Genomic DNA, 12,832 nt, shown 5'->3' with positions numbered 1-12,832 from the left:
ATTAAAATTTTAGTAACATACACCAATAAATTTTTTTTTATAATAACACGCATCTAATATCCAACTCAAAATAAAATAGAGTTATTGTATTGAACAACTAAATTCTTCGACGAGCTCGATATTCTTCATACATTTTCATGGCCAAAGTTTCTCGAAACATTGTTCATTTCCTTGTTGTTAGAACTGTCATTATTTGTTCTTCTTGATCTTCCGAATCATTTTCATTCACAATCCTTTGTCCTAATTCTCGGTCCACTTCATCTAATAATAGATCTTCCGACATCTCATCACAGATAAAATTATGTAAAATGCAACAAGTATTGATGCTTAAACATTATATTACTATCTCAACTGGATATAATATTGACATTAACGTGTTTTTTACTAGTTTAATACAAAAATTCAAAAAGAAAACAAAAACCATTTTTACCTTTTCACCGACTTTTTTCTTAGTGAAATAATAAACTACATGTGCACTAAATAAACTAACTGAAAAATGGAAATTCGGAAACTTTAGCAAAAATAAATTTGGATTCTCCAACTCAACTCTTCCATGAGCTACTCCATAAAACTTGATTCAACAATATATCAACCAACTATACAAAATACCAAAAAATCCATAAAACTTGATTCAACAGTATATCAACCAATTATGCAAAATACCAAAAAAGAAGAGAAGAAGAAGAAGAAAGAAAGAAAGAAAGAAAAAAAATAAAGAAAACTCAAACACCAACAAAAATTCGTGCAAGCATGTTTTTTCTACATATCAGAAGCCAAATACAAGCACATTTATCTATAGCCAAAGAGAAAAAGATTCAAGCTTTACATGAAAAACTATACGAACAAAATCAGATGATATTTAAAGAGTTAATAGAGAAGACAAAGAAGAAGATAAAAAAACAAAACTTTCGTAACAGAGGATTAATTAACATTTTTGCCCATAAGGCATACACATCTGCATTTGGTGTATATCGTTGTGGTGATTTGTTTTTCAATTGAAAGTTGCAGCCTCTATCCCAGTTATCACAGCTACTTACATTCTATAATTTTATTTAAATAGCCTCATAGAAAATAGAACAGTTTAAATAAATTACATATATAACCCTACATTACATTTGCAACTTCAGTGATTGAGCCATTTCTTTCTCCTTCACATTCCTTTTTTTTACTTATTCAGTTATTCCTTTTTTTTCCTTATATATGTTCTTCGAAATGCCTATGATTTCTTGTTTTATTTTTATACTTCCTAAATTGTCTTGATTTCAACCTCACCAGTGAGCACGAAAAGTCAATGTCATTTTTCGAATTTCATCAGCAACTTCGGATTTAGATATTTTATTTGGACATTTGATTTTTCTTGGGTTTGAATATGGTTATACTATTGAAAGAATCATCCCAATATGGATAGAATCAAGATCTCAGAAATTAAAATAGAAGACAGGCATAGATCTAGAAGATCAAAATCAGGCTTGACTCGAACACATTTACAGCGCTGCCTGATATTGTTGGCATATGAAACCAAATTCAAAGGCTTACAAGCTATAATGATGTTTTTTTTCTTGTACTCTCTTGTTAAGCCCAAGCTAACTATAAGTTGCTTGAACCTCCCCATGAAAATTTACACGATGAAGAACAGAAAATGCATTTGTTCAGCCTTTTATTGGCAGTATTAAATCAACTCAATCAACAATACTTCAGAGATCACAAACTGATGTAAATGTCCATAACATCATTTTTTGTCTCCAACTTGTGTTGTAAGGCCATAAGGCCATAATTCAAAACAATAAGCAACATTTTAGAATGTTGAGAAAGAAACCCTTCAATTTTTTTTTTTTATCATATGACCTCAATCCAAAGGCCTTCAAAGCAAACTAAAACCAGTAATAACAAAGTGAAGGAAATGGTGATCCGTCCATAAAACATTCATCATCTACAATAACAAGAATCTGTCAGAAATAGTCGAAGGCAAAATTTTTCGAAATGGTACTTCACAATATAGTGTAAATCTAGAGAAGACAAAGAAGAAGATTAAAAAAACCCCCAATAAATTCAACTTTAAAGGGGAGATTATATAGAAAAAGTACCTCAGCTTGTTATAATAGAATTTTGCACAACACTCCTCACTGTTTTTCTCGATCACCTTCAACACACACAAACACATAAACCAGAGCACTTATCAGAATCAAACACAAAAGGGAAAAAACAGCAGAAATTTCGGATTCAGTCAATCAACACTCCAATTTCATTTGATTTTCATATTACTGAGAAATTATTTAGGAAAAATTTTGAAATAGGTTAAGGATGAAGGGACAACCGTTGTGCAGCGAAGGAAGTAGACGATTTTTTGGAGGATTGATGTAGAGTCAAGTCTTGCGCAGGAGAGCCAGCGATCTAGGGAGAGAGTAATTTGAAATAAGTGGTGTAATGGGTGGATTTGAGATTTGTAAAAAATAAAAGCAAAATCCAGATTGCAAATTGATGGATTTCTGAATCAGAAATCCATTGGGATTCCAAGCAGCTATGCATGGAAGATTTGGGCTGAGGATTTGAAATCCAAATCAGCCCAAATCTCTTGTGCCAAGCGGACCGTTCCTTTGAAATGGATTCATAAAAACAGAAAATACATATATGAGATTATAAAGACAGAAAAGACATATTTAATTAAAAACAAAAATACAGCAATATACGTATTTTAAAGGGATTCATGAAAACAGAAAATACAGCATAAAAGTATCTTTATATTTTTGAGATATTGCTCTAGCAACAAAGTATCTTCCACATAATATAGAAAAATAAAATAGGACCAATAATATCTTTCAATCTCCTTAACAATAATAAAATTAACTTCTACAAAATTCTACAATCTTATATTGCCATAGGATATTTAATCATCAACGTGCTTGAGTGAGTTTTCTGCTTTCACTTGCACCGGAAACTGCATACGAGCTTTCTTCGAAACTAGATGTGGAGGAAGAATTTGAAACTTTGTCTCCATACAAGCATCAAAAAATCTTTTTTTGCTTCGTCACTACTATAGAATGACATGTGGAAAGCGCCCCTAAATATATCAGGTTTACGTCTAATGAAAACGACATATGTTTTTCTCTATAATAAATAAAAAAATTATAAATAACGTTAATTATTATATATATATACATACAAAATAATATATTATAAGTTCTGTTTAAAAAAACAAAAATAAACATAGAAAGTTACTACCCGACCTCAACAACTTGTAAGCAAGCGCAACAAAACAAGATACTATAAAAGTAAAAACTAAAATTCACTGCCTCGTTCCAGAAATTCTGGAATTATACAAAACATAATCTTCATTTTTTATTTCGCAAATCTGGATGTAACACTAACAAATAACTATACGAGGGTGGCATACAAAACAATCTTCAATCTATTGATAAAACATATATGGGTCAAGAATTTATGCATCTTGGATCAAGTTAAATGCTGGAAAAATATTAAGAGGAGTTTTCATATGGTCAAAAAGCTTAAAATGATAAAAAATCCAAAAAAAGCATACTATTTGGTAAAGGTAAGTGCTGCATTATTAGTTTCGTACAATACATATACACATTTCAATAAAAGACATCATTAAGAAGGTGATGAGGTTTGAGTTCCACTTGAAAGGATCATGTCTTTGATTATTTTAGCACCCGATCTGGAAATTAGTAAAGACTAGCATTTAACAGAAAAAAATATAAGAGAAAAATTATGAAAGGAGAAAAGAAGAAACTTTGGGGGATCGTTCGGTAAGCGGTGGTCCGACAGCAGACCTCGGCAGCGGCGAAGAAGAAGATTTGGGGAGAAAAAAATCAGGGTGACTGATTTGGGAATTTTGGGAGAGAAACTTTGACATGAATGGTGCTTAGTGCTTACCAAGTTTCCCGTCTATTTTCACTTTCAAATTGACGGAAAATCGAATTGAGAAAAAAATTAAAACATTTGGGACTAAATCGGTTCATTAAATTTATTTAGACTGAACCGAGAATGACCCATAACATTTGGGACTAAATCCAGATTTTTCCCGACACTAAACATCAACCAGTTGTTAGGCCCAATAGACCAAGCATGCCCAAAATAAATTCCTTATCCTAAGAGTAATCAGAAGGATCTAGATCGGGGGACGGAATAAATAGAGGGAAGATTGTTAGGGAGGGGACATTCACGTTTTATTTGGTTGAATTAGACTAGCTTGTGCGAGGGGCAAGAGTTTTCCTCTTGTAAAGGGATCAAACCCTTGGCTGAGTAGCAGTACTCAGATTTTCATATTAAATCTTGATCACTTGTATTTGTGTTTGAGTCGTTAAGAATTATTGTTCCTAACAATTTTTCCGTTACCTGTCAGATTCTCATCGGTGGAGGAAAAAAATGTCAGCACCAGATTGGAGGCAATGGAGAAGATGAGGATGAAAATGCAAGAGAATATGTTGATAATATGGAAGAATATGACCTCTCTCAGTAATGTTATGGCTAAGTTGGCAGACTCTTGAGTCAAGGAGGAGCAAAGGATGAAGATGAAAAGGGAGATGATCGTGATTTTTTGGTGGAGAAATATAACTCACAGGTTAGGGATTCTTTGGTGCAACAGTCGCTGGGAGAAATAAAGGCGATGTTGTTGGAGATTATGGTCAGAAAGAAAAACAGGCGTGAGGCAGAGATCTTCCATGGAGTTTCCCAGACCACCAACCAAGAGCAAAATGCCAACAACATGGAACAAGAGACCCTCTGTGCAGAAGAAGAAATAGACAGCTGTAAAGAAGAAACTATCAAATAGGATTTAGAGGAGGTAGGGACGGTTGACAAAGAAGGCCAGGTTGTAGGGGAAATGGAGCTGTTAATAGAAAATGTTGAACTCCAAAGTCTCGAGCAAGTATGTCCCGTAGTTGAGTTCTCAAGCGAGAAATTACACATCATTGAAGGGAATCCAGAGTTGATAGAAGAATCGATTATTCCGTCAATACCAGAATGACGAGGAAAAATACTACTGATTGTGGCATCGTGAGCCAAAGCACACTGGACCTTAGAGGTAGTATCACGAAGACTACTACTGGGTAGCAGGAGTAGACAAGGAAAAAAGGTAAAGTCGGTTTGGATAAGGAGAAGCATGTTTTCTGGAGAGTGAAGCCACTTGGGATTGATTGAAGAGAGGCAATCAGATGGATGGTGTGGGTGGTGGCGGCGCGCCAGGTAGAGAACCAGACCACTTCGCTCCCTGGTATCGTTGCATTAAGCGGGTGACGCACCGCAGGATTTCAGGCGGTTGGATTTGTGGCTTGGCCATCTAAAGAATGGGCCTTGGCTAAGGCTTGTTATGTGGGCTATGTCTTTATTAGGCCTAGGCATAAGTTTGGGATAGGCGAAGAAGCAACCCATGGCCCAATTATGAGTAGTAAGAATAAGAATAGGGAACGGGAGAGTGAAAAACAGTCTACAAGGTTTTGCAATATAGTGGAACTATAGTTACCCGCTATGGAATTACCTACTAACAGAGATTTAAGCATGTAATTAAACTTAAACAATAATGATCAGATATGAATGCGGAAAACTTAAAGCAATACTAACCCGACAGAATACAACCGGTAAATAACTAGAACCAGAAATAATATAAAACCCAAATCGAATAACCCAAAGCACAAGAGGGCCAAACTAACTGGCTCTGCTAGCACCAACTGAGTCCAAAACCCCTGGTTGCCACTACACACTGGTCCCAAAACTAGGGAAACCTGCAACTGTTGGAACACGTTTTCAGATCAGTCAGATCTAATACCCGGAGCAGCGGAAGTTTAAAATTTTTTCTTTTCTGATATGGAACGATTCCATATCATGGGTATCAAATCCTTACGATTAAAATATACAAGTAAAATAATAATAACAATTGATATTTTACCTCTTCATGCTAAGGCTTGATTAATGGACTCCAACAGATTGAATCTGCTCTTCGTGTAAATCCCAAGAACTGATGACTTGCTCGATAAACTCCTGAATTAGGTCAACGAATAGAAAACAGAAACCCTCTGATTGATTGCACTAGAAATCAATAAGATGTTTATCGAAGAGATTTACAGATTTGATCTGTCAATTCATAATGTAATTTTTCAGAAAAATCACAGACTGAATTCTCTCAAAAAGGAGAAGGAATTCGAAAATTCCAACTTAGATTAATATGAGATTTTTGAAAATTCCAACTTGGAATGAATTGTGTTTTTCGAAATCCCTTACATCTACTATATATAATTTCTGTACTGGATTAATTATATGTCTAATAGGACACTAACTCCTTAGGGCCCATTAGTCATAACTTAAGCCCAACAAGCCAAGCCTGTTATTATAAAAATTAATATTAAATTCATCATGACTCCGATTGATAAACTAATTTCACCAATGTGCACAGAAACCATTTATGCACCTTTTAAAGTCAAGATAATTTTTCTGAATCCGAATTCAGTGATTTCCAAAAATGCCCATCCCTATGTCATTTTAGGAAATTCCACTCCCTTTACTTAAGAAGTCCAACTTCTCTTTCGCTAAATTCAACTCTTTAAATTTAACTATCTCAACGGGGATTAGTAATCCATTACTTGTGTAACCCTCAATGGTTCAGGGATACAGCTAGCCGTGGGCTCACAACTCCTTGTGACTCGAAACAACAATTTCCTACTTACTCATCGAATCATGGTAAGAGCGCCTAGCAACATCGCCCCATGATTCCCTAGGTATCACTGATAGTGCCTGCAAGAACCAGTAGGTTTTGGTTAGCGTACAGTACGGTCCCTTCATCCATATATCCCGATCGAATCAACAACCATTGGTACATCGAGAGTCGTTCGAGATTCGATAACTATGCAATACATCTTGAAGATCAAATAGTGACATCGCATGTGCTACTAGGAAACCAAGTAACCTAAAGCACATCATGTACTCTGGCCAGATATTTGTCACACTAATATCTCCTCAAATAGCATAGGATATCCACACTCGCAAGCGTGTGGTGAATCCTTGACAATAAAGCATTGACTCCTATATGTGTCGTAACTGTACCCAATCTCGACACCTGATGACCCTCATAGATTCGGTAAACGAGTCAAAGTACAGAACTAGCATATAGAGTCTCCATGATGTTTCAAGTAGTAAGGACTAATGGTGTACAACCAAAACCGCGGACTTATCCACTCAATTAATGATAACCACTTGGAAAGTCTGAATAGGGTAGTTCGATCATCCATCATATGCGTGAAATCCCGAAACTTAGTCGGCAAGATTACACTAATATGGAAAGATCTCTTCTTACCTTTTTCCAAGATCTGATGACCGAGATTTTGGACACAAATCTTGTATTGGCAGCAACCGAATCAAAGTTTATGGAAACATAATTTTCTCTCCCTCAAGACTCGGGATTAAGGCTGGAATTGAGACTCCTATTTGAGTGCAAGAACCGACTCCCTTCAGCACTATCCTTCTCGTGCAAACTCTTCAGCAACACACCTCCATAAAATCTCTCCCTATCGCTCGACTTTTAACCCCTAGGCTGGAAACTTTCGAGCTCTTATTTGCTCGAGTTTCGAATGTATCGTAACGGCTGAATCTTTGGACCAAAGCTGCGGAATCTCACGGTGCTCTCTTCATTGCCGGTTGAAGGTTTAATTTTGGGTGGAGTGATCTCGAGTCGTTAAGGTAGTTTTATTTCTCTGCCTAGTTTGAAATTTTGGATTGATAATCTAAGGCTCATTGTTCTGCCTTTTCTTCCCTTGAGTTCGAAAGACAAGGTTATCTATTTAGAGAAAGAAAGCTACGGGAAGGAGACAGAAGATTAGCCAATCTCTTTTCAAAGGTGAGTCAATTTAATTCTCAAGACTTTTCAAAGGCAAGTGGCTAATGGATCCAAAGTTGTTAGTCACTTTTCCTTCCACTCACACGTGAGAATTGTTTAGGAATTGGAATTAGGATTATTCTAAAGAAATTTGGTCCAATAGCATGCCTCAATTTTGTAGAAGAAAGTCCAAGGAATCGGCCTAAATCTTGAAGAATCGAAGTGAATATTGTTCGAGTTTTGCTTTTAGAGTTGTCGGTCAAAGCTTCATGTAATTACAGTATTTGATCTCGCAAATTATAACAGTAAGTGGGCTTATGTTTTAAAATTATATGTATGTTTTACAAAATTTGATCGCTCATGTTAATCGTTGGAATTTTGTTATTTAATATTGTTCATGATTATGATTTGTTGAAAATATGTTTTGACACTGTTATGACTCGAGTTAGAAGTGGAAAGGGAATTTCGAAACCATGTTATGTTATGGCCCTGATACGGTGGGTATAATAACCGTTCTATGACCTCACCCCTTAGAGGGATTACATATAGGGGACTGATCAGTTAGCCACGAATAATGAGATGAATTTCAGTGTCTTGTCAAAAAATTATGTTATATCATGTCAAATATGTTATGATGTTGTTTATGCCATGTTATGTTAAGACATGCTATGAATGTTTATGATTTGAATTATGCCATGAGTTTTGAAATAAATATATATGTATATTTTGGTATGAACGATCGGCCCCCACTTGCTGAGTGTTTTCCAAAACACTCACCCCTTACTTTTCCCCTTCCAGATGATGAAGAGGACGATTTAGAGGATCGTGAACAAGACATGTTTTGGGGATGGTGATAGAGGAATATTAAGACTAAATTTTGTTATTTTTATTATTGGGATTTTTGCATTAATATTTTTTTATTAAGTTTTTAGACGCTTCCGCATTGGTTTTGTTATTTTGGATTTATCGAGTTGTAAGACAATGTTTTGAAGTTTATTTATGATAATAGACTGGTTTGGTTTATACTGTACTACGAGGCTGGTTGTTTTATAATTTGTATGAATTTGAAACAACTCCGGTGGCACGTCTCGGTCTCGGGGCGTGACATTTTAGTGGTATCAGAGCCGCCAGGTTCATAAATCCGGATGGGATTCCGTACCAAAAAATTTGACGTTGTCAAATTTTGACCAAAGCCCTACATATCCTGACCCGAAACGATCTTCTGAGTTAAACTCATACTATGTATGATTAATGAAGCTTTTAGCCCGAATTCAATCGTTTAAGCCTCCGAAATTGCGTTTTTGCCGTTTTAGGAAAGTTTTTGGACGCTTATAACTTTACCTAAAAAATTCGAAATCCAATTTCGCGAATTGTCCCATGACACCCTCAACTTGTAGTTTCTGCCCATAAAGAAATCTCAAAATTTTCCATTTTTGGAAATATTTCCCGAAAATCTTGTTCTATATAAATTCTGCCTGAAATTTCATCAATTTGAATTCTAACTTGAACCCATCCCTCTTTATTCTAGGAAGATGGCTCGCACCAAAGTCACGGCTCGCAAAAACGTTGTTCGAAGCATGGAGCAAGTTATCGAGTCATTGAGGACTTCACTATATGTGGAGCAATACGAGAAGGAGGAGATGATGGAAGACATGAAGAAGCTAAAGGCGAACAAGAGTGAGATGGAGGAGCATCGGGACCACCTCGAAGCCGACGTCGAAAGACTCGCATATTATCTTGATAAGGAAGAGAAGGAACATGAGGAGACGAAAAAGAAGTTGGAGTCGTCCCTAGCTACCATCACTTTACTCGAAGACCTAAGCAACCAAAGAATGATGGAAACGTTAGAACTCCAACACCAAGTGCAAGTATTGCAAAACTCTATGCAAGCTAGTGATGAATTTAACGCAGCCCTGCTCGAGCATATCAATCACCTACAACAAGTAGACATGGTGGTAGAAGAGAACCCCGAAATTGTTCCTGTGGAAAATGAAGCCATGGGCGATGGAGAGATTATAGATTAGGCTTTCATCTAGCTTAGTCCTTTTATTCAGCATTGTTTTTGTTTGATTCAGCAAGATACCTTGATGTTTTGAGACTTGGTTTGTTTTGCTTCATTTATCTTCATGACATTTTGAGAATCAATAAAATAACTTTTATTCTTGGGATTATTTATTGATTCATTTTATTCTGCTATTTCCTTTCTTTTTTTAAGTATCATGTTTCGACAAACTCTTAGAACTCCCTTACTGTAGGAAATGGCCGGAGAACTCCCAAGAACACGCAACAACAATCGTGGGGATAATGCAAATCCACCTCCAGGAAGCAATCTGAGCCGAGAAGACCTTGCGGCTATCGCAACAATAGTAGAAAAGACCCTCCAAGGGATGGGAAATACCAATGGCAACGGCAATCCGCCACCTCCCCCACCTGCTCAGAACGGAGTCAAATTCCATTATGAATTGCTCCGTAAGAACCGAACTGAAATGTTTAAGGGAGATGCTGACCCAGAAGTGGGAAGAAATTGGATGAAGAAAATGGAGGACCAATTGCGTTTACTTGAAGTCCCTGAAGCACTTAAAGTAGAGGTAACAATTCCTTTTCTGGAGGATAAAGCAAGGAAATGGTGGGAAGCTGTCTCGCCTGCTATGTTAGCTGCTGGAGCAATCACATGGAAACAGTTTCGCACTGCGTTCCTGAAGCAGTATTTTCCAGCTGAGGTTCGAATTCAGAAGCTAAGTGAATTTGAAAATCTCATACAAACTTCAGATATGACAGTGGTGGAGTACACTTCTAGGTTTAATGAGCTCGGATCTTATGCCCCTACCATTATGGGAGATGATGAACTGAAGCTGCACCGTTTCAAAAAGAGATTGAATAGCCGAATCCAGTCGGCATTAGCAGTTTTTCAACCTGCCAACTTTGCAGACTTGATGGGAGCAGCTATCCGAGCTGAATCGGATATCAAACGTCGGGAAGACGACTTCAAGAACAAACGACCTCTGTCTGGTCAATCTTCTGCTATCGGGCCAACACCCAAGCGCCCGAACCAATCTGGTGGATCGTTCAAGGGAACTGCCCCTGCGCCTAATCGACCAATGATCAAACCATGTCCTACCTGCAATTTCCGACACGAAGGGGAGTGTCGTCGGAAGACTGGCGCTTGTTTTAACTGTGGCAAATTGGGACACCGAATGTCTGATTGTCCAGATCCTATGAAGCCAAGGACCGGGCCGAATGGTAGTGCTACACAGGCCCAACCTAAAGAGACAAAGCCCAACGCCCGTGTGTTTTCTATCACACAAGAAGAGGCTGATGACGCGAATGAAGTCGTGGCAGGTACCATTTTAATCAATACTAAGCCTGCATATGTTTTATTTGATTGTGGTGCCACTCATTCGTTTATATCTAAGAGATTTACTAAGAAGATAGGGCTTGTCCATGAGAAACTAACTGAACCACTGAGAGTAGCAACCCTTACTAACAAGATAATTGAGACACTCAAGATACATAGGAAATGTAAGATGTGTGTCTGTGAACAAATCTTTGATGCTGATTTGGTTGAACTCAACATGGTAGAATTTGATGTTATCCTTGGGATGGATTGGTTGTCTAGAAACCATGCAGTAGTTAACTGTCGGGATAAGAATGTTAAACTTCGAACCCCAAACCACGAAGAATTACATTCCAAGATAAGATCAAGATGCGAAAACCCCTCTTGTCGGCCTCCCAAGCATGGAAGGAGATAAAAGGTCGCGAAGAAGTTTACCTAGCTATGGTGAGCGAGGTAAAAGAAGAGCCAGAGCTCCAACTAGAAGACCTTCCGATTGTACGAGAGTTTCCGGATGTCTTTTCGGAGGAACTGCCCGGAATGGTTCCAGACCGAGATATTGAATTTGAAATTCAGCTAGAACCTGGTGCTGCTCCGATTTCGAAAGCTCCTTACCGAATGGCACCAGCGGAACTCAAGGAATTGAAAGAGTAACTGCAAGATTTGCTGGACAAGAAGCAAATTAGACCGAGTGCATCCCCGTGGGGAGCCCCAGTCTTATTTGTCAAGAAGAATGATGGAAGCATGAGACTGTGTATAGATTACAGAGAACTCAACAAGATCACAATCAAGAACAAGTATCCTTTTCCAAGGATAGATGACTTGTTCGATCAACTTAAAGGAGCTACTGTTTTCTCCAAACTAGATCTGCGGTCGGGCTATCACCAGTTGAAGGTCAAGGCAGAAGATATTCCGAAGACGGCTTTCCGAACAAGATATGGGCACTACGAATTTTTAGTAATGCCGTTCGTCTTGACAAATGCCCCTGCAGCATTTATGGACCTCATGAACCGAGTGTTCAAACAGTTTCTTGATAGGTTCGTGGTGGTTTTTATTGATGATATCCTCGTATACTCACCTAGTGAAGAGGATCACAAAGAACATCTTCGTATTACACTGCAAACCTTAAGGGAGAATAAACTCTATGCCAAATTTAAGAAGTGTGAATTTTGGTTAAAGAGTGTGGCATTCTTGGGAAACATTATCTCAGCAGCCGTAGTCTCAGTGGATCCCAAGAAAGTTGAAGCAATAACAGACTGGCCCAGACCCAAGTCAGTGACCGAAATTCGAAGCTTTCTGGGGTTGGCTGGCTATTATCGAAAATTTGTAGAAGGATTTTCCTCAATAGCTATACCTCTTACAAAACTCACCCAGAAAAACGTAAAGTTCGATTGGAATGAAGACTGTGAAAAGAGTTTCGGGACCTTGAAAGAAAGGTTAGCATCTACACCAGTACTAGTGCTACCTGAGGAAGGAAAAGATTTTGCAATTTATAGTGATGCATCAAAGGAAGGTTTGGGATGCGTGCTAATGCAAGAAGGGAGAGTGATCTCCTACGCATCTAGACAATTGAAACCTCATGAGAAAAACTACCCCACTCATGATCTTGAGTTAGCAGCAGTGGTGTTCGCACTGAAAATTTGGAGACATTACCTCTACGGTGCCAAGTGTGAAATTTT

The 12,832-nt window shown here is 37.6% G+C and overlaps 1 protein-coding gene and 1 long non-coding RNA gene across 2 annotated transcripts; one reads left to right on the top strand and one right to left on the bottom strand.

The window, feature by feature from the left end:
* Positions 1–1,450: 1,450 nt before the first annotated feature.
* On the bottom strand, positions 1,451–3,932 carry LOC140875009 (uncharacterized). The gene is made up of 3 exons (XR_012148300.1): positions 2,315–3,932; positions 2,085–2,140; positions 1,451–1,930 (listed from the first exon to the last, which is right to left on the bottom strand). It is a non-coding gene; the product is annotated as an uncharacterized lncRNA (long non-coding RNA).
* Positions 3,933–10,080: 6,148 nt separating this feature from the next.
* Positions 10,081–11,571, top strand: LOC140873955 (uncharacterized). The gene has a single exon (XM_073277237.1). The coding sequence runs from the start codon at positions 10,081–10,083 to the stop codon at positions 11,569–11,571; it is 1,491 nt and encodes a 496-aa protein (XP_073133338.1).
* The last annotated feature ends 1,261 nt before the right edge of the window (positions 11,572–12,832 follow it).

The sequence above is a fragment of the Henckelia pumila genome, chromosome 1 (genome assembly GCF_033568475.1).
Source record: "Henckelia pumila isolate YLH828 chromosome 1, ASM3356847v2, whole genome shotgun sequence".
In the NCBI taxonomy this organism is placed as follows: Eukaryota; Viridiplantae; Streptophyta; class Magnoliopsida; order Lamiales; family Gesneriaceae; genus Henckelia; species Henckelia pumila.
Note: the sequence above shows the minus strand (reverse complement) of the source record. Positions and strands in the feature narration are given on the sequence as shown.

Excerpts from the sequence above, each read along its gene's own strand:
- LOC140873955 (XM_073277237.1), top strand. The coding sequence starts at position 10,081 with ATGGCCGGAGAACTCCCAAGAACACGCAACAACAATCGTGGGGATAAT.